The sequence below is a fragment of the Halichoeres trimaculatus genome, unplaced genomic scaffold (assembly GCF_033239565.1).
Source record: "Halichoeres trimaculatus isolate MK-OKI-2021-1 unplaced genomic scaffold, fHalTri1.1 fHalTri1_scaffold_13, whole genome shotgun sequence".
NCBI lineage: Eukaryota > Metazoa > Chordata > Actinopteri > Labriformes > Labridae > Halichoeres > Halichoeres trimaculatus.
The window spans coordinates 30,418,348-30,439,501 of NW_027437191.1; the positions used below are offsets into that span (position 1 = coordinate 30,418,348).

The 21,154-nt window shown below is 39.5% G+C and overlaps 1 protein-coding gene across 2 annotated transcripts in view; it reads left to right on the plus strand.

Annotated features, from left to right (window-relative positions):
• The first annotated feature begins 5,500 nt into the window (after nt 1-5,500).
• Nucleotides 5,501-21,154, plus strand: part of jag2b (jagged canonical Notch ligand 2b) — a 74,076-nt gene continuing 58,422 nt past the window's right edge. For both annotated transcript variants that reach the window (XM_074684993.1, XM_074684994.1), the window contains exons 1-2: nt 5,501-5,882; nt 6,494-6,814. In XM_074684993.1, coding sequence (XP_074541094.1) covers nt 5,814-5,882; nt 6,494-6,814 — 390 coding nt within the window. In that variant the 5' untranslated portion in view covers nt 5,501-5,813. The remainder of the gene's footprint in view (nt 5,883-6,493; nt 6,815-21,154) is intronic.

Genomic DNA, 21,154 nt, shown 5'->3' on the forward strand with positions numbered 1-21,154 from the left:
TCATTAAAAATAAAACATATTAATGATGATATTTATAAATGTTGTTATTATTATTATTATTATTATTATTATTATTATTATTATTATTATTATTATTAATGTTATTATTATTATTATTGATTTTTTTTTTTTAAAAAACAACTAATTTTAATGTATTTCAGTGAACCTCACCCGTCAACAACACATGGCAAATGTCAAATCAAGAAAAAGATGGAAAGTGTCTGCTGCATTTGTACTTTCCATCTACATTAATCAATAATGCAAGAAAAACAGAGAAAAATATAATTAAATTGATGGTTTTAATTTTCACATTTCATCTTTTTTAAGTTAATCACTGAGGATTGACAGAGCCTAATAAGGCCTTTAGGGATTGATTCCTCTACTATAAAAACGATTAGGTATAATCACTTTAGGGTAACTCAATGGGATAATTAGTGGACAGGAAACAAGTTTGGTCAATTGTGATGAGAGGTCACAAACAGAGGTCATTAATTATTCAGAGCCCTCTTTAAAAGACATATTTGTTTGAGTTTATCCACCAGGGAAATAAGCTGCTACAGCACAGCACTGTTTACATATGGATGGTGGCTATAGAAAGACTTCATGACATTGCCTATGAGAGGAAGTTATGACACACCCAGTCATTGTTCTGAGCCGTAGAAAACAGGGAATATTCAGGATTCAGTGTAAGAGAACCGAAGCTTTACTGCGATTAAAACCTCAGAGTTCAGAAAATGAGCATCCACTAAGCACCAGTGTGGTGAAACAGTCATTAGAGCCTGATGAGAAACAGCATGTCCCAACCTTGACCCATGTCGCCTCAGTCAACCCCCCGAACGCCACCAGAGACACACACTGTGTCCCCGAAAGATGCTTAAAGATAAAAGGGAATCGACCCGTCAGCCGTATGTACAGAGACTGGAGATCTGAAAGGAGAAAAGCCATGAAAAATGGATGAGAGAAGAAATCCACTTCACCTCCCCCCTGGAGGCTGGCAAACCCCCCACAGTGCTCCCACTCATAATCCCTTCTCCTCCTGCACACACACACTCCTCCTCGGAGCCTCACACACATGTATGCAAACAGAAAGACAAGGTAGGCACACCACCCCAGGCCTTTTGATAGAGGGAGTAATTGGTGGCTGATGCAGTTTAGCTTCATACGAGACTAATAATGATATTTTAACATGTTATCATGGATAATGACATTTAAAATAGCCACTTAAAACAACTTGAAATCTTATTTAATGATCTTTTGTTTTTTTTTTTCTTCAAATTTTTCCTTTTAAGTGAAGATTTCCATGTTTTTTTTTTAAATAATTCAAACAAAATGTCCACAGGTTTCTCTTGTGAACCATAGATCATTATTCACCAACTCAAGATCATTTTATTGAGTTATAAAATTATTCCTGTTTCCAAAAAAGTGTTTGCACTTAGACATTAAAACCATCCAGGCATTGGCATTACCCGTTTTAATTTTTTTTTTAGGGACAAAGAAAAGGAAATTATAACTAGGAAAACAAGTTCAATGCAACATTTATCCTGAGGGAAGATTTTTAACCTGAGCATATCTTGTTTCAGCCATGTTAGAGCCCCAAATGTAGCAATGACCCAAAATGTAAATCAGTAAAAAAATAAATAAAAAACGTTATCAAGCTTGAAATGCAACAACTGGTTGATAATGTAACAAAAGGACTGAGCCCAAAATTAAAAAAAAAAAAACCTAATAAAATCCAAAATTTAATAACTAATCAAAAAGCAAAATAGCAAAACGTTATTCCATTACATTTTCTCTTATTATATTTTGGGTCTATTTTACATTTCTGGCTCTAACAAGCCACTTTTGTAGTTCACATCACTTGAAAACAAAATCCTCAAGGTGGGTCTGAGAAAAAATTCAAGATATCAACATTTATCCAAGTAGATGTCAAACTCTGGGAACTGTGAATCTTAGTAAAAACAACAACAAACATGTCCAACTGCCTTGTTCATGTTGAGTTTTTCGATTGTTGGGAAGAAGCTTCAAGAGAGACTTTGGGATTCATCCTCAAGGAAACATGAATGTAAATACAAAACAACACAAGGGTCTATACTGTAAATACAGGAGTTGATCTTCTTGCGTTGTTTCGACTTTACAATGCCAATAAATATATGTACGTAAGAAAATAGAGAAGGTTTTGAAGTTACGCAGCTCAGTTCGTGAGCTCCTATGAGGCGTACTAGTTTTTGACACGGAGTGCATGTGAATACACAGCTACGCAGTGCTACGGGGTCATCAGCATCATCCACTTTGTCTCGAGCCGCGTCATAGTGTAGATTGTCTGTTTTAATTGTCTGCACTGTTTTCCTATGAATATGAAGTATAACACATGTATTTAGATAGTTATTTAGAGATTTAGGGGGTATTTAGGTTAAAAATCCAACTTAAGCAGAATTTTGGGGTACGACGTGTCGAAGGAACGGAACTCGTTCGTAACTTGAGGACTGCCTGACTATATTTGAACATCTATGTGTGACTGTTGAGGACGGGAAAAATCGCTGCATGATAGTATCAGGATTTTTTTGTTTAACTGTTTTAAATCATGATTTTTTTTCTTATCAAATAATCTTTTTTTTTTTTCAAATTTAAGTCCTTCAATTTAGTTGTTGTCTGTAAGCTGGGTTGTCTGTAAAAAAGGTGAGATGTCAGATTCTCTGAATGATTCCTAAAAACTGACTTACGCGTGATGTGCATTTTTTTGGGAAAATATGACTCCTGGTACAATCTGTAGACATCATCATTCAACATTTCGGTCGCTGAAATCGGAAATATATATAAGAATTGCACTTCAAATTGAAATCAGCACCCCAAAAACCATAAAGGAACTGAATCAAGGGGAACAGCATCTCGTCCCAGCCCTAGTGGCTGAAGTGTTGAACTTCCTAAATTCAAAGGATAAGTTTGGTTTATACAGCTTTTACATTGATTACAGAATGAAGTAGAACAAAATACTCACCCAGAAGGCTTTCCTGATCCAAGCAGTGCTTCGGGAGATATTTAGATCCAAAACCGTGCAGCGGACGTCCGTATGATGGGATCCATCGGGGCATAGACAGCGCTGCTCCTAAAACTGCATTAATCGTTCCAAAACTCATGATTGTCATCAATATTCCATCATGGTCTGCTCCAGGTAAGTCCTCTGTAGCAGTCTTTGTCACTTCAGACAGCGCTATGTAGCTGTAATGACCTCTGAACTGACGAAGACTTTGTTTACGTTTGCCCCTCAAAGAAACGAGTCAGCTCTCCAGAAAGTACTGCGCATGCGCAGTACTTTCTGGAGAGCCAACTCCTCTCTTACCTGGACTTACCTGGAGCAGACCATGATGGAATATTGATGAAAAACACAAGTTTTTGGACGATTAATGCAGTTTTAGGAGCAGCGCTGTCTATGCCCCGATGGATCCCATCATACGGACGTCTGCTGCACGATTTTAGATCTAAATATCTCCCGAAGCACTGCTTGGATCAGGAAAGCCTTCTGGGTGAGTATTTTGATCTACTTCATTCTATAAACAATGTAAAAGCTGTATGAACCAAACTTACCTTTAAGTCAAAGAGCCAGTAGTAAGGGTAGGAACTATCTTCTGGGGAGGAGGAACATCAGTGAAAATCTTTGTAGGTAGCCATACAGTAAATACTAAAATAACGAGTGAACTTGTTTATTTGAGGACCAGAATTACTAAAATAAATCAGGGCAGGAACAGAAATTGTGAGATGCATCTTCTCGGGGACATGAATGTTAATACAATCAGTCTCAAGCAATATACACTGTACACGACTGAAGTGATGAAAATCCCAAATAACTTAAAAAAATAATTAGGGGACCAATAGAGATGATGTGATTCATCCTCTGAGAGAGCATCGGTAACCAGTTCTAACAGCTGTCAATTAAATACGTTTTTGAACACCTTAGAGTCCAGATTGTTGCAGGACCAGAATTACTGAAAGAAGCTAGGACTACTCAGAGATTGGAGGATTCATTAAGTCCACAAGCTAAAATGTGTTTATCTAGAAATGTTGCTGTCTTTACTTTTAGTGTTCCTGGAGTTTTGGTCTGTTTGAACTTTTTATTCCTTCCCTGTTCACCTTGGAAGAAGTTATAGTGTAATATCGCAGACTAACTGACCACTAGACAACTAAAAACCGATGGTAGTGAAACAGAACACACACTCAACACACACACAAACATAAACACACTTTGCTTTCACCACCTGAGGCCCTCTGCTAGGTGTGATCCAACTTAAGGCACTCACATGTCCTTGTGACAGCGTGTGAAATGTCCCAGTCAAAGCGGCCGCAGCGACTCAGGCTATCGGCTGACTTCTCCAAGGCCTATCTGACGGGCTGGCCGTCGCCTGATGAGAGGGGGGCAGACACAGGGGTGAGGAGGTGAGGAGGAGGTGCTGTCAGTTAGACTCTGACTGGCAGCTTCTGTCTCAGGTTGTTGGATTTGGACTGGGTGGAGATGAATTAGAATCACAAATATTTAGTCCTTGATGTGTTTTTTTTAAAATCTTCAACAGGGGGGATAAGTGATTAAAAAAATACTAATTTTGCAAATAAATGTCAGTTTAATGAGCATTTACAGTCTTCAGATCAAACCACAGTCTGTGGGTTTAACAGTGATTAGTGCGCAGACAGTAGAGGGCGCTCTAAGCTGCTTCATCATATGGTGAGCTTCTTGGTCAGGCAAGACTTGTCTATCAGGAGCCAAAAAGATACTTTAAAATAAGGTGAAATTGATTTTTTTTTAACAGTAAAAACCATCTTTTTAAAATAATTTCTCTAAAAAGTGCAGAATTATTCCTTAAATTTAAAAAATGCACCCGGATTGGGATGTAAAACACTAATAAACCTTATAAATAAGAGGAAAGGAGAATAAATAAAACACATTTGGAGGCTTTTAAGCCAAGTTTTTCATGCTAAATGTAAATAAAATGTAAATAGTTATTATTCTATGACTATAAAAGACGCTCCTTAGTCATCATTTTAGAACAAAGTCTGCTTGTTGGAGTATTTTAAAGTGTTTGTTTTAAGTTTCCAGTAAAAAAAAAAAAAAAAAAAAAAAAGACGCCTGATATTAAAAACTATGTAACCAATAAAATGCGTCCCACCCACATGAAGACTGTAAATCACCTCAAATTAAAAATAACAGCCCTGCTAACCTTAGTATCATCTGATTACAGCGCTCTGTTCGCACGCTATGATGCGGTTTGCTCAAAGGAAGCTCGGTACGCTACAACCCCAGTGCGTAAAAATGAAGTTTCGGGAGGAGGAAGAGGAGCAGTAGCAGCAGCAGCAGCGGGAGCAGCAGGAGGAGGAAGAGCAGGAGGAGGAGGAGGAGGAGGGGGGAGGAGGAGGAGGAGGAGGGTTGGTGGGGGTTATTATACTATTGTCCGCCCCTTAATCCGGTTGGCTCAGAGACTGCCCGCAGGCCAATTCGTAAGTGGTTTGCGGAGCTGCCAATCAAAGCAGACATCCTCTCCTCAGGCTGTGGCTCAGAAACATCTCAGTTGCTGTGTGGAGAGATTTGACGGAGGGACACTCCTGTACATGGACCATCACCGCGCTGCAATCCGCCGCCTGCTCACACACACACAAACACACACGCATGTAATGCCTCGGTGAAATCCGGACGTACACGGAGGAGAAAATACGCATGCGAAGATTTTATTTTTGCATGTCAGGAGAGGAGGAACTAGTCGCCGGGTCCGCGGCTGTTTGTCTTTTCTTATCGCTTCTCCCCCCCTATGTCACTCTAATTAATCGGAGGCATGTGGAATCGCACCAGGATTAGGAATTGCTTCCCAATAGTGTGCCTGCTGTTGACGTTATGGACGGAGGTAAGAAGGCTCCTGTTTGAATCCAAATTTAAAAATCCTGCTCCACAGATTTAAAATAAATGTTTAAAATTACAAATATGAAAAGTTGGTGGGCGTGGGCAGCTGTATTTGCTCTCTGGCGTTGCATATTCGCATCACATTTTAATCGATAATTGAATTACGTAGCCGTCAGTTGTGGAGCATGTGATCATGTTACCATGACAAGATAGAAGTCTGAGGGATTGATCCGGGCTACTCTCCATTTTGGTTTACAATGCAGGGAGCCGGTGTGTGTGTGTGTATATGTGTGTGCGTGTGTTTATGTGAATGTATCTGTGGAGGGTGAAATCAGGCCTGAATGAAGAAGTTGTAAGTTGCATTGCATCAATTGGTTGCTGCAGCGGTTCCTTTGAGAGTAACCTGATTGTTTCAAAAAGCCCAGGCTGTAAACTGCAGGCTGTTCACGTGCTCCATTCATGAATATTTGTGAAAATCCACCCGATGTGTTTGAGCTGCAGACTCAGGCACTGTTTGGACCACTTGTCCGTTTTTACGCACCAATTGGAGCTAACCCCGCTCGCACAGAGGCCTCCTATTTTTAATTTTGGTCTTTTTTAACATGTTGTTTCTAGGTGTCCCAGTCAACCGGCTATTTCGAGCTGCAGCTGATCTCCGTGGAGAATGTAAACGGCGAGTTGGCGGACGGAGAGTGCTGCGACGGCTCCAGTCGCTCCCAGGACCTGCACTGCACTCGAGACGAGTGCGACACTTACTTCAAGATCTGCCTGAAGGAGTACCAGACGGAGGTCAACACCAACGGCGCCTGCACGTTCGGATCTGGGACTACGCAAGTTCTCGGTGGAAATATGTTTTCTTTTAAGGGCACCAAGAATAATCCCAATAAAATCGACGAATCTGGCAAGATATTGATCCCGTTCCAGTTTGCGTGGCCGGTGAGTTGTGACTTCTTGTCCTAAATCTGTCCACATGATCGTTCATCAATAACCTCCCTCTGCTCAAAATCTAATTTAACCTGAAGGAATCATCAGCAAACCATTTGCAAAAGTGGTGGATCTGGAACTTTTCACATGCGGGAGGTCTAGAAAGGGCTAGAAAATTCAAAAAGATCCACAAAACACTTTTTTTACATAAGCAGGGGCGTAACTAAGTATTTCAGGGGCCAAAGATTATCTTTAAAGTTACAAAAATAGAAATAATTTGATGGGCTTTTAAGCATAGTAGTGATTTGTTTTTAGTAGACATGCACTGATCGATCCATATGAAACTGATCTTATATACCTCCAGGAAGATCTGACACCTAGCCACTGTCACGTTTTGCTCTGAGACCTAAAACTCAGGTTACTTTATTGGTTGTTTAAGTTAAAACATAAAGATTTTATCAATTCACATGTATGGTTCAATGATTTTCAATAAAATAAGATTGGTTATAGATCGTTTTCAGAGGTGGAGGGCAGCAGCCCCCCTTTGCCCCCCCTGTAGATACGCCCCTGGTTTGGAGTCATTCTCCCATTCTGCACCCGTCTATCCAACTTTCAAAAGAAGATCATCATATCTCAAACTAGAAAAGCACTCGGAGAGCTCAGACCTCCACGCAACTCTTTAGCCCGACTTTAATGTTATACTCCCAACCCTAACCCACTACATATGTCATATTCCAGATCTTAGTATCCAGAATATTGCCAGGATCTGGATCGTACTTTAACATCTGTCAGAAATTATGGTGATCTTGTCTTGTATTGTTTTGCAAAGCAATCCTAACATTTATGGTGGAGTTATATACGCATATGGTGAAAACGGCCCTATCTCACAATGATAAAGAATCCTTTAAAAAGTCCTGGTTTCAGACGTTGATCCGGATCACCTCCAAAATTTAATCGCTCCTTCCTTATCCCATTTTGAACACTTCCTGAACATTTCATCAAGATCCGTTTGTAACTTTTTGAGTTATGTTGTTCACAGACAAATAAACTCCCTCATATAAGCAAGAGAATAAGTGATATTCAAAAACACCATCCATCATCTTTTGGCAGTGTCGCTCAGGTCGCTGTTAATTAATTTCCCTCGGCATCCGCAGAAGAATGCTCGACAGAAAGAACCAGTTTACAAAGTTGAACCGTGTCCAAACAGCTCAGTGCATCACAGCGATGACGAGTGTAAAAGAAATCCTCAAAGATGTGTTTCAAGGTAGCAGAGAGGCTAAACCCACGTCTTCAGCAGCATCCTGTCTTTATGAGGCTTGACACGAGCATCACGGCTAAACGGCCGCGTGCTTCACAGGGATCCAGTTGCAGCTACGCTGGTTGGCGGTGTCATGTGGGTCATCTTTTAAAGCCGCCCCTGATATATGACGGTTGGCTTTGTTCCAATCCAGCAGCCTGCACCTGCTAAGGCCATGATAGGGTAATTAGACTGAGGGAAATGCTTTGATATGTAGACCCCCAGAGGAGGAACTCTGCTGCTTCACATACGGAGTCATCAATGTGACGTTGTGTTGATTCCTGATGGGTTTGAAAGCTGTGAGACTTTTCGCATTGCTCAGTTTTGTCAAAGTTTGTCCAAGTGTTTCAGTTTGATGCGTTAAACTGCATAAAATGCCAAAAAGGGTCTGAGATTAGCATGCTCCTTCTTTAGGAAGCACCCTGGCTGCACATGTTGGATGGATGCTCCAATTAATTTTCTATTACTGTGATGAATGAGTGACATTACGCTGCGAGTGTGAATTATGTGCTCAGCCAAAGTGAGCGCCGCCTCGGGGCAGAGCTTCAGCATGAACTGCTGCGTGGTTTCCACACCTCTCCCCCTCAACTCACCCTGCAGCTTCCTCCCCTGCTGTGGGTGCCAGGTGGCCCCTGGTGGCCCCTCCAGGGCAATTAAGTTAGTCTGACTGCAGATGAGTGATAGCTGATGAAAAAGAAGTGTGCATGCATGCATACAGTAGTATTATAAAAATGTTTGGGGTGTGTTCTCCAGCTCTGCCTGACGGTGTCATGAAATGCAGACGTGCCAGTCCTCCTCAGCTTTCATTGCTGGTATTGATTATGAAACAGACATTTTTTCCCTGCTCCATCTGGTTCGATGGGAGCATTTGCTGCTTGAGGGTCACTCACATGTGTGATAACAAACTGGATGATTTGTGGTTTGGAGGACTAGTTGGACAAAAAAGATCTTCTGTAATGTAACAACATATACCAGGATTCGAAAACAATCACCAGACTTTTTAACAGATTCACCCTCAAATGCACACTGCAAAAAACTGAAGTTTTATCGAGTTTTTTGTCTCATTTTCAGTAGAAAATGTCTTTTTAGACTTAATATGAGCCACATTCAACTGATCAGTCCAGAAAATGTCTTGTTACAAGTTATTAAAGACAAAAATGAGGAATGAATTAGGTTCTTTTATAGGTACTGATAAGTGCTGAATGGTTTTGGAAAATAATCTGATTGCGATTTTTTGGGACCAGTATTGCAATTGTTATTTAGCATGCAATTTTTAAAAAATATTTATTTATTTTTTTTAATTGTTAGATTTTTTTAATAATATTATTTTAATAATAAAAAAAGAAAAAAAATATTTAATTCTAACTTAATTAATTTTTTGTTTTGTTTTGGAGGGGCAATTATCCTCTGCATTATTCACTAAACAGAAGCACTAAGTCATTCTATTGTAGGACCAACAAGACAAAGCATACTGTTAACAAATAAAAAAATATTTCCTTCACTTTTTAATTAAAGAAAGGACAGTTAGAGTAAAAAAACTAAACAAAATTAAGTGAACATGGGGTATGGGACTCTTCAAGCCACAATGTTTTAACTGTGAATCTCTGTAGCTCACAGGTTTTTTGCCAAAAAAAACCCCCAACATATCGACTTATGCTCGTTTTTTCTCTCCTTTTTTAATTGCAGCCTTTGCAATTTGAAAATTGCATTCTATCATATTGCGATGTTGGTTTTAATTCGATTAATTGTTCAGCCCTAGTACTGATCGAATTCTGTCAAAAGTAATGGGTACCAATTTACGTCAAAGGTACCATGTTCAGGTACCTTAACGCATCCTTGTAACTGCAAGGGTGAGAATGAGTTGGCGATTTCCATGCTGAACGTGAACACAGCATTGCAAGTTTATATACTGAATAGGGATGCACTGATATGAAAATTTTGGCCAATACTGATATCCGTTGTTATAGCCAATAACGGATATTTACCAATATTGATATTGGTAGAAAAAAAAAAACAATCTGAGATGATGTGTCGAGGTAGTTCAGAGAGAAAGAGCGGCGCAATCGTGAGAAAAGACGACCATGAAGAGGATCAAAGGATTGAGCACCGAGATGGATATGTTAAAAAAAAGTATGTTTTGTCTGTTTTTTTTTGGATCAAAACAGGAAGAGAGACATAAAAGAAGAGAGTCCACTCTTCTTAGGTAGTTTTGGTGTTTACATAGTCAGAGAAAACAAGATTATTTGGGTCCTGAAGGATCGTCCAAGATGCTCTGAAAATGCCGGCAGCTAATGAGTAAATATCGGCCGATACCAGTATTGATACCGTTATATCGTGCATCCCTGATATGAAAGAATAAACATGTTGAAATGAAAAAAAAAGGAGATTTATAAAAAAAATGTTATTTTTTATCACATATACTCAAAAAAGTACCAAAAACTGATACTGTTGATACCGATACTCATTGCCAGGTACCCGGCATCGGTACCGTATTGTTTCAAATGTCCCTTACGTGAATTGCTTGTAATAAGTAAAAAAAAACTGCCAGTAGAACAAGAGACCTCATTTCTGTCTTTAAATAACTTGAAACAAGACATTTTATGGACTGATCAGTTGAATGTGGCTCATATCGAGTATAATCAGACATTTTTACTTGAAATAAGACAAAAACACTTGATAAGGTTTCATTATTTTGCAGTGCAAATATTTGGCAATTAAGCAGACGTCTCTTGGTGCCTGACTGTAGTTCTGAGACAAAAACACAACAAAAGTCTCCTTGAACTATTCTAACTACTGAGGAGTCTTCAGATAACTGAACCATTAATTGACTCCTCGAATAAATAATGAGAACATCATTAGCTGTGTTAGACGAAAAGCTTGAGACACTTTTTTTTGAACGCTCAGCCATAAAAAGTCAAAGCAGATATCTGAATTGTGCTGTAATTGGATAAAACTTGATTTACATAAAGGGGTTAGCTCAGTAATGAGCATATCTTTGAGTGAGCACTGATCTCCTTAAAGCTCAGTGTCTTTTGTGTCCGTGGCCTCACATGTTTGATCCAGGTCTTCTCTTTGTGTATTTAATGATTGGAGGGTTTCCTGCAGCTGTTTATGGCCCAGGCGGCCCACCTTTTAGTGAATTAACAGCCACCTTATAAAGCTCCAGGGGAAAATGGCAGAGGTGTGATTTCACACACTAAAGGCCATATATCTAATGTGAGGGGGGCTTTGTGTAGGTGGGGTTGTTAGCACCTAGGCTAACTGATTCCCTGCTGCCAACCCTGGATTATAAATTTCACACTCCTGGCGTTCATCATCACGTCGGCTCTGAACCACCAGCAGCACCAGCAGCAGCAGTCTTTTCTCTGACTTGTTGACTGACACCTCGAGGCGGAGGTGAAGAGGGCTATTCTGGTGCGCTGTGTTTCTGTGAAGTGGACCCGGCTGATAACCGTGCACTATTCTAGTGCCAGATGTCACAACAAGCCTGCAGGGTCACTCGCTGTGGCGTTGTTGCTTTCTTCACTGAAGAAACAAAGATGCAGTGTACTGTCGGCTGTGTCGTCTGGACGACTGCCAGTTGGAGCCTCAGTGGAAAGCATGGAGGGCCGGACTCCTCTGTCATCCTGAGCATCTTTAACAGTCTGAAAATCAAAGTCAGGATGTAGGAAACGCTGTGTTGCATCTTTTGAATCTCTGCCTAAAGACTGTCCTGTTACACACACTTACAAAGACATGTCTGGGTGCTTGGCATGTGTGTTCATGTCCTCAATGTGAGCTATCAAACTGCAATGTGCTTATTTTGCATTTTTATTCATTTTCAGTGGGACTGAAGCTGATAAATCCCACAATGCATCATGTTAGTGAAGTGCCATGACAGCGTGGCCAGATGCCACCAAAAGAAATTTGAAAGTAAAAAAAAACAGTTTCAAAGTTGCAAATTTGACAACTTTATGTCAAACGGCTCTGCAAGGACTTTCTTTGTGATCTTGACTTCTTCTCACTTCTATGTAAAATGAGATCATCAGCGCCAAAACTAGTTATCTCTAAATGCTGTTTCTGAGTATCCTTGGTTGGGACGGACTTTCCCAAAAGAACACAAATCTATTTACAGCATTCTGATCAAAAAAGTCCCTTTGATGCCGGCAAAGTTTAGCTGTGAGAGCAGGATCTGTCCTTTTTTTGGATTCATTGTGTATTAATGGTGGACACTGGCTCTAAACTGCTAGAAAGATAAACTACAGGGTGTCTTCATCCTGGAAAAACACTACCAATTTTGGCCACAGGTGTCACTGCAGTCACCACCAAGCAGATTGTCCTCGTAGCGCCTTTCATGTGCCTTGCCGCCTTGCATTATCACAAGTAGGGATGGGTACTGAATTAGGTACTTTTATAGGTACCGACCAACTTCTGTCAAAAGTACCGAGTACCAGCTCACGTAAAATCAAAAGGTACCATGTTTAGGTACCTAAACACATCCTTGTGACTGTGAGGGAGTGGAAGAGTAGATGATTTTCCATGCTGGACATGAACACAACATTGCAAGGTTATATATTGAAGAATAGATATGTTAAATTGAAAATTTTAGCATATTTTGAAAAAAATATAAATTGAAAATTGGTACCGTTGAGTTCCGGTACCAATTGCCAGGTACTGGGTATCAGTATCGTATTGTTTTAACCGTACCCATCCCTACAGTTGATTTGCTAACAAAGCATCACGATAGTCACAAACTTCGAACTCTTACTTTTTTTGTCTCGAGCAACAGAGCGATGTGCTTTTTTTCCCGTTAAAATGTGACAAGTGTGTGCATTACTAAGCATACTGAGCTAGTTGTGGAAAAATGGGACAGGGCCTCAGATTTGCAATCCGAGTGTTATTCTCTTAGGACAGCTGACGTAAAATTGGCACAGGTGATAGCTTGGATATACACGGTAAGAATAGCATAGATGTCTCATTTATATGTGAACTAAATGATTTGGTTCATTATGGATTATAATGCAAAATTTGGATTTGAAACCCCAAACCCAAATTTTATTTTATTTTATTTTATTTTATTTTATTTTATTTTATTTTTATTGTAATAACTTTATTTATTTATTTATTTATTTATTTATTTATTTATTTATTTATTTATTTATTTATCCATTCATTTATTTATCCATTCATTTTATTTTTTATTAATTAATTTTTTGTTTTTGAAAAAAAATGAAACCAGTAGGGGCAAAAAATGGCTGTATCATAGTATCCAGATATTTTTGTTTAATGAATTTAGTTTTTTTTTTTTTTTTTTTTTCATTTAATTTCTTTACTTTAAGCTGCGTTGACAAAAAGTTGAGATGTCAGATCCCCTGAATACATCCTAAAAACTGACTCACATGTGATGTTTATTTTTTGGGAAAATGGACATCATCATCATTTATCTTTTTCACCTGGTTTGGTGTTAAAGACCTTAACTAAAAATCAAAATAATAAAATAAATATTGAGTTATCACAGTTTAAATTGAATTGGCACCCCAAAAATAGTAAAAGAATCCAATCGGGTAAATAGAAACCAGCAGGTCTCTGTTGTTAAACTGTCACAGTCTTTTTATTTGCAGCTCTAATCTCAACCCAGCCAGTTTATGTATCTGCCTCTTTAACTATTAGAATTGGTAAAACTTAAGTTGCTAAAGCTAACAGTCTCTGTAATTGGTGTACTCTCGCTGAATCTACTTCACACCAAACCGTCATTTTCAAATTAACCTTGAAACCCTGAGCTGTGACAACACCTCTTTGAAGCGTTTCTGAACAGGCACTCGAGTCTATCCCCAAAGAGCGCTTTTCATCTCCCAGTGTAGCGAGGAGCTGTCGAGCTGTAACAGCGAAAGTCGTCCTGCATTTCTGGGAAATGCTTCTCCTTCAGTGATGACACGGAGACATCCAGCTTCTCCTCCTCCTCTTCCTCCTCCTCCTCTTCTCAGCTCAGTTATCTCCCCGTCGGTGTGATGCAGTTGCTAATGGCTGATTTTACTCACATTGCATGATGCTTATCCATTGTTTGGAAGTCTTCCAGAGATTCTCCGGCTCTGCCAGTATGTCAGCAAAGAGACTGTTGATGCTTTCTCTGCCTCCTCTGAGCTCAGCCTACACTCAGTGTTTCCCCACAGGCTGGGATTTACTGGAAATGCACCATACTTCTGCTTTCTGTTGTGAGGAGATTTTTAGTTTTTGTTAAACTGTTTTTTTGCAGGTTACCAGAGTAATACTAAGATATTTGTTTGTTGCAATTTATGGTGTTAAAACACTAACGGGCTAGTATTCAGGAAAGACTGGTGAAAGGTAGAAATGGTTAGCTTCGGGATGTTTGGACTAATTTCTTAATCATCTCAACAAAATGTAAAGTCTGACTAATCAACTTGTCTAAAGGTAAGAAAACAATCAGAAAACAGGCAAAAATAAAGGTAATAGATTGAACATAACTAAACAACCTGTGGATAAATGATTAAGACTAGTTTGCTAACTGTGACTCAGCGTTTTAGCAAGCTAGCATCACCAGCAGTTGACCCTAGAGATTCATGTCTTCATATTTCTTCTGGTTGAATGTTGCTACAGTTGAGCAGTGTTTGCTAGTTTAACCAGACACGGCCCACATACATCTTAATCTCATTTTTCTAAACCGAAATATTGCTAAACTATGCTATGCTACAAGACGCTATTTGATATCTGCCCCTTTTTTGACTTCTAGTTAGCAGAGCTTTGTAGCAACACGGCTGTAGCCATTTTTTAGCCTTTGCTAGTGGCAGGTCTCTGTGCTAGAAGTGATTTATGATAGAGAAGTTGTTAGCTTGTGATTCTGTTGCTAGCTAGCGAGGGTGAGTCAAAAAGAGGCACAACTCCCGCTTCATAATTAGTAAAAAAAACAAAAGCAGTAAGTAAAAGTTAATTATGCTAAAAAAAAAACTCATTTTGTACTGATTGCTGTGTGGTAAATGCTGCATTTGTGTTTTGTGTCAAGTCAAATTATTAGCTCCCTCATCCTTAGCATACCTGTGCTTTAAGCTTAAGTTGCTAAGGTTGGTGTTTAGGTAGGTGCTAAAACTGATTAAAGTAAATGCTAAATGGCTATTTTAATCAGCTAGTTGTGAGACCAGCATGCTAGTTTAGCACCAACTTGTTAGCACTACTGAGGTATTGATGATGGTAATCCCAATGGTGGTAGTTTGTTGATGTTAGCAGCTACAGTGCAACAAGAATGCTAGCAGTAAATGTGCCTGTATTCCTCTTTTTAAGATGAAAGCATTAGCGATGAGTTGAGCTGTTACCAACATGTAAATTGTTGTATTTTTAATGTTTGTGCATAGATCAATTTCTTGAGTGTAGACTGTGTAAAACATGGACGTAGCCTCTGGGACGTCACCCATCTGTTCCTGATACAGTGAAATGAAGCCAATCCACAGACACACCCACATTGGATATGACGCTGACTTTGAGTTTCCTTTCAAACAGCTACAGGGCGCTTGTCAGTCACGTGACCTGAGCTATGTCTCTGATTGGACAATGAAATAATCCTGATAACTTCTAATCCGCTGAGTTGGAAAAATGGTCACTCCCTGTACAGTGTGTGCCAATAGTAAAAGTCAGTTTTTGGCCAGCCTCAAGCGGATTCTCGATGAACAGCAACTTTTAGCACTTCCACATAGGCCTCATTTTTACTAATCGGATGTTGCCCCTTGGACTAGACATCAGAGTTAAGGCCCATTTATGCTCAACGTTACATCTGGATCTGGATCTGGACGGAGCCTTTTGTTTGTGGTCTTTGTTCATATTTCTGCAAGTTTCCAGAAATCTTACGGATACCTGCTAAACAGAGCAGTACCACAGCAAACTGTGGGGGCACTGTTTCTTTTACTGCCTGATATGTAGCTTTAGTGAGACACAAAGAAGAAATAAACTTTTGACCAAGCAGCAACCTCCGGTCTGAGAATATGAGACGATGCTGAAGTGCTAAAATCTGCTGTTTCTAGAGTGTCGTTGAGCCGCTCTTAGTCGCTAATTTTACTATCGGCACACACTGTATGGGGGGTGAATTTTTTTCTAACTTGACCGTTCAGAGGATATTGAGATCAATCAGAGGCACAGCTCAAGGTCACGTGACCGACAGGCGCCCTATAGCTGTACGAGAAGCCCTTGCCACTATCAATATGGCCGTGATAGCCGATCTGCTTCGTTTTCCGTTTCAGAAACAGACGGGTGACGTTAGGGAGACTACGTCCATGTTTTATACAGTCTATGCTTTTGACTCTAGGCTGCCCCCTGGTGGATGTATTGTGAGGACGTTTACATTTTTGTGCGTAAAGGAAGGAAAAATGGGCCTTTAGCTGTATCTTAGCTGTTTTCCTAGCTCCTCTCTTTTTGATAATCCGTGATTTCATAACTCTTTGAACTTTTTCCTTCAGAACAGTTATTTCATTTAAATTCAGGCTAACAGACGGTGTGTAGCGTGTGGACCAAACTGTAATTTTATGAATGGATCTCAAACATGGGCTCACTCTCGCAGTCAGCTGACCAACTCAAGGCCTCTTTGACTCGGCTGATTGAGTTTTCCATGCTGTGTGAGCACTTCAGAGGACACAGAGAGATGCGTCTTTCTTCCATTTGATCACTAATGAAATTGCCGGTGAGCCTCTTTCCCTCCCCACCCCACCCCCCTCAGCTACATCCTTTTGAAGGAAGCCTGTTTGTAACTCTATCTGCTCCACACTTGGGTATGCATCAGACCTCCCTCAGCGGGTAAACAGATGCATGCAGTCTACAGTCGCCAAACTTCTCTATCTGTCAGTCTCACAAGTCTGATCATCTCAGAAGAAGGAGGTCTCGGGAGATCTCATTTGCATTTCAGAAAACGTGTTAATCTGCACAGACCTGCTGAAGATTGTTTCGCTCGGAGCAAGCCCAAACTATTCGAATGGTTTTGACTTGTGTACGCCAGATTGACAGCGACGCTTTCAAGCTTTTTTTTTTGTTGTGCATGCCTTTTCTTTCTCTTACAAATAAATCAAGTTCTTGACTTTCTTGTAACTCCGGATTAGAGTCAAGCTGCTTCTTCTTTAAACAACAGAAGAGCTGAGAGTTCATTTCCTAGAAAGCATTTGTGCCCCACAGTTTTAAATCTCCAAATATGAATCTAATTTGTTGTTGTTTTCTCCTTTTAACCTGGTATAAGTGGAAAACTCACCACTGAGGTGTTTACAGATGTTGTGTTTAGTTAAAGCCAGGACAGAGGCTTTGATAATACAGACACTTTGACTCCACATACACCATTGTTCTCCCTGCTACCCCTCCCTCTCTGCTTTATTTTGGATTCACACACACACACACACACACACACAGGCGCACACACACACACATTCAGGACCATAAGCTACCGCAGGCTGCCATGGTTAGCCACACCTGATGCGGAGCTTGTCAGAGCGTTGCTGGGAGACGGCTACATAGGCTTCTAGTAAACAATTATCTTCCCTTTCAGTGCCTCCCTCCCCCATCCCTCCCTTCCTCCCTCCCTCCCTCCCTCCCTCCCGTCCTGGTCTGGTCCCAGCGCTGCTGCGTGGAAAGCCACTTAGAACGGTCTCACCTGTGATTCAGCTCAGCTCCGTATTGATTATGCAATTAGCAGGTCAGGCTGAAATGACACTCCCTTTTAGTGAAAGTGCTGCTCAGGGTGTGTTATTTGTGTGTCAAGGTTGTAATCAGGCGCACACAAATATTTAAGCGCACACAGTAACCACTCCGCTTCTCTATGTGTTTTATAAAAGGTTATTTTTCTGCATAACTTGGTTGCTCATGAAACAATTAGAGATATATTTTAGTCAAATTTGTTGTTTAAAAGTATTTTTTTTTATCTAAGTTGTGTGTTTGTAGTTTCTATGGCTCTTCTGTGTTTTGTCGTTGGACTGAACTGCTGATGCAAAACAAAATCAGCTCCTTCTCCTGCTTCTCTGAAAGTGGGTGGAGAAGCATTAGTTAACTCTTTCAAAATGTGCTTTATTTGTAGATGCCTTTAAAATCTAAGCTAGAAAAAAACTAAAATCTTATGAAGTGTTTTTGTCTTATTTTCAGTAGAAAATGTCTTTTTATACTTAATATGAGCCACATTCACCTGACCAGTCCAGAGAAATGTCTTACTTCAAGTTATTTAAAGACAAAAATGAGGTCTAAATTACTGTTTAGGGATGGTTACTGAATTTGGTACTTTTTTAGGTATCGACCGAATTCAGTCAAAAGTACTGGGTACCAATTCACGTAGAATTGAAAGGTACCATGTTTAGGTACCTAAATGCATCGTTGTGACTGTGAGGGAGTGGAAGAGTAGGAGATTTTTCATGCTGGGCATGAACGCAGCATTGGGAAAAATGAATATGTTTAATTGAAAAACTTTGAGATTTTATTCTGAAAAAATTTAAATTTTTTACTACATTTATCACAAAAAAGTATCAATAGTTGGTACCGTTGAGTACCGGTACCAATTGCCAAGTACAGGGAATAGGGACCATATCGTTTCATATGTAAAAGGTACCAATCCATATTGCTGTCACAAGTAAAATAATCTGCCTGTGGAAAAAGAGAAAAGTTACTTGTATTAAGTCATTATTCTAGTTTCAAGCAAATTTTTAAGCAAATTTTTCTTCTTCCATCGGCAGATTTTTTTCTTACTTGTTACAAGCAATTCAGACCTCATTTTGTCTTTTAACAACTTGGAACAAGATATTTTTCTGGACTGACCAGTTAAATTTGGCTCACATCAAGTATAATTATACAATTTTTACTTTAAACAAAAGAAAAAAATATTTGATAGATTTCAGTTTTTTTTGCAGTGTAGTCTTTCAGACTGACTCTGCAGCCAGTTCATTCCCAGAACTTATGTAAAATATTTCATTTTGCCACATTTTGAGTTTCATCACAAAATAACATCAAAAATACAAAAACATGATTTTGAAGTGCCAAGCAATATTAATCTGACACGCCAGACAGACAGTTTCATATATCCGCCACGGAAATATTTCACCTGTTCATCTCGGGGGCAGCTCTTCGGATTTGTTTTCAGAGGCGGGACCTTCAAAAAAACACAGCAGCTGGTGAATGGACGACCGTTCTGATTGACACACTCACCACAGACCAATCCACATCAAGCCACGGTATGACGTAGTTTATGTGAGCCACTGCTGAGAATCGACAGACAAACAACTACAGGAACATGAGAAACAGCTGTGATAATGGAGTTAGTTAAGAATCAAAGGAACGATGACAAGTACGAAAGTCTGCTGACGTCACGTCTGCTCGCAGCTCCCGCCTCTCGTCCCTGATTGGGCCGCTAAGAAATTAGCCAGGTGAATTCGTTGGTCGATGGAGCCTGGCAAGATGGATCTGCAGGATTTCAGAAACTGAATCAGGCGGGTCCGTCTGCTCTGCAAGGTTAAAGCAATATGCCTCCAAAATAAAATCTGTTGTCTAATAGATTTTTCCTACTTACCTTAATAAAGTGGGGAAAAAATAAAAAAGTCATCACCTCCAAAAAGTTTTTGGAAGATTCACTCAGCTGTTGATAAAATGCATCGTCTGACTTGTGAAGGGCTGCGTGGCTCATCTTCACCATGTGTTTGTTGTGGTGGAAAAGCATGGACAATAGCATCACCTTTAAGTCTCTAACTGAAATCTTATCAAGTGTTTTTGTCCAATTTTAAGTAAAAATTGTGTTATTGCACTCGATTTGAGCCACATTCACCTGACCAGTCCAGAAAATGTCTTGTTTTAAGTTATTTACAGACAAAAATAAGGTCTGAATTGCTGTAACAAGTAAAAAAAAATCTGCCAATGGAACAAGAAAAATGTGTTTAAAACTAGAAACATTTCTTAATACAAGAAACTTTTCTCATGGTCAGTTGAATGTGGCTCATATTAAGTCTAAAAGACATTTTCTACTGAAAATAAGACAAAAACACTTGATAAGATTTGGGGTTTGTGCAGTTGTCAAATGATGTTGAATCAGATTTTGTCGTGCTGCTGCTTTTCGTTGAAAAGGGATTTGAGCAAACTTTGCAGTAAAGCCTGAAGGATTCATTCCTTGTATTATCGTGTGATTTCTTGGATGCATTAATAATTCAAACAGAACGTGAAATTGTGAGCAGCTACACCAACTTCTTGTCCGTCTCCTGTTCCTCTGATGAGTCCATGAAGGGGAAGTAATGAGGGAACAGATGCTGTCACTCAAACCACAAGCTCTCGTTTTATCCCTCAAACCTTCAGACTCTGCACATTTTTTGTGTCTCAGAAGTCTTGAGTTTGGGACGCTGTCCTGTAGGAACCCGTGTGCTCTGCCCTCCATCGCACCACCTGACTCTGACTCTATCTTTAATTTGGAACAAATCTGTGTTTTGTTGTTTGGTGTGATGTTGTGTTCATTTAGTGATCTCTAACAGACCACACTGTGTGCCTGAGTTAAGCAGTAGTCCTTGGAGTCGTGCCTTACAGGGGTGATAATGTTTTAACTTGTGCTCTGCCCTTTAAAGTTAGACCCTGAGTTTGAAAAACAATCTGCTATTTTTGGAATCAGCTTTTCGGGATGTTTCTGCTGACTCGCTTGGAGCTGTTCAATGTCAGCTCTCAGGAATGTTCCTTTTGAATTTCACTTTATTCAGATAGTTTGAATATTTCTGGGCTTCGGTATGGATCAACTGCTGCAGGGGTTTTCTATCGGGACAGCAGCAGATGTGAAATTATGCTGCGTGCATTCTGAGGGAAGTTGTTATCCATTCATGTCATGGTTTTTTTTTTAAATAATTTTTTGCAGCAAAATTAAACTTGCACATATTTCTGTTGAGGATGCTCTTACTGTCTTTTGTCCTTTGTTTTTAATTATCTCTCTCGTGTCCTTGAGTGTTTTGAAAGACACTTTTGTTGAGAACCATGTTTAATAAAAACAAATAAAAATATTATTATTAATATTTATTATTATTATTTTATGATTATGATTATTTTGTCATTATTTATTATTATTATTATTATTATTATTATTATTA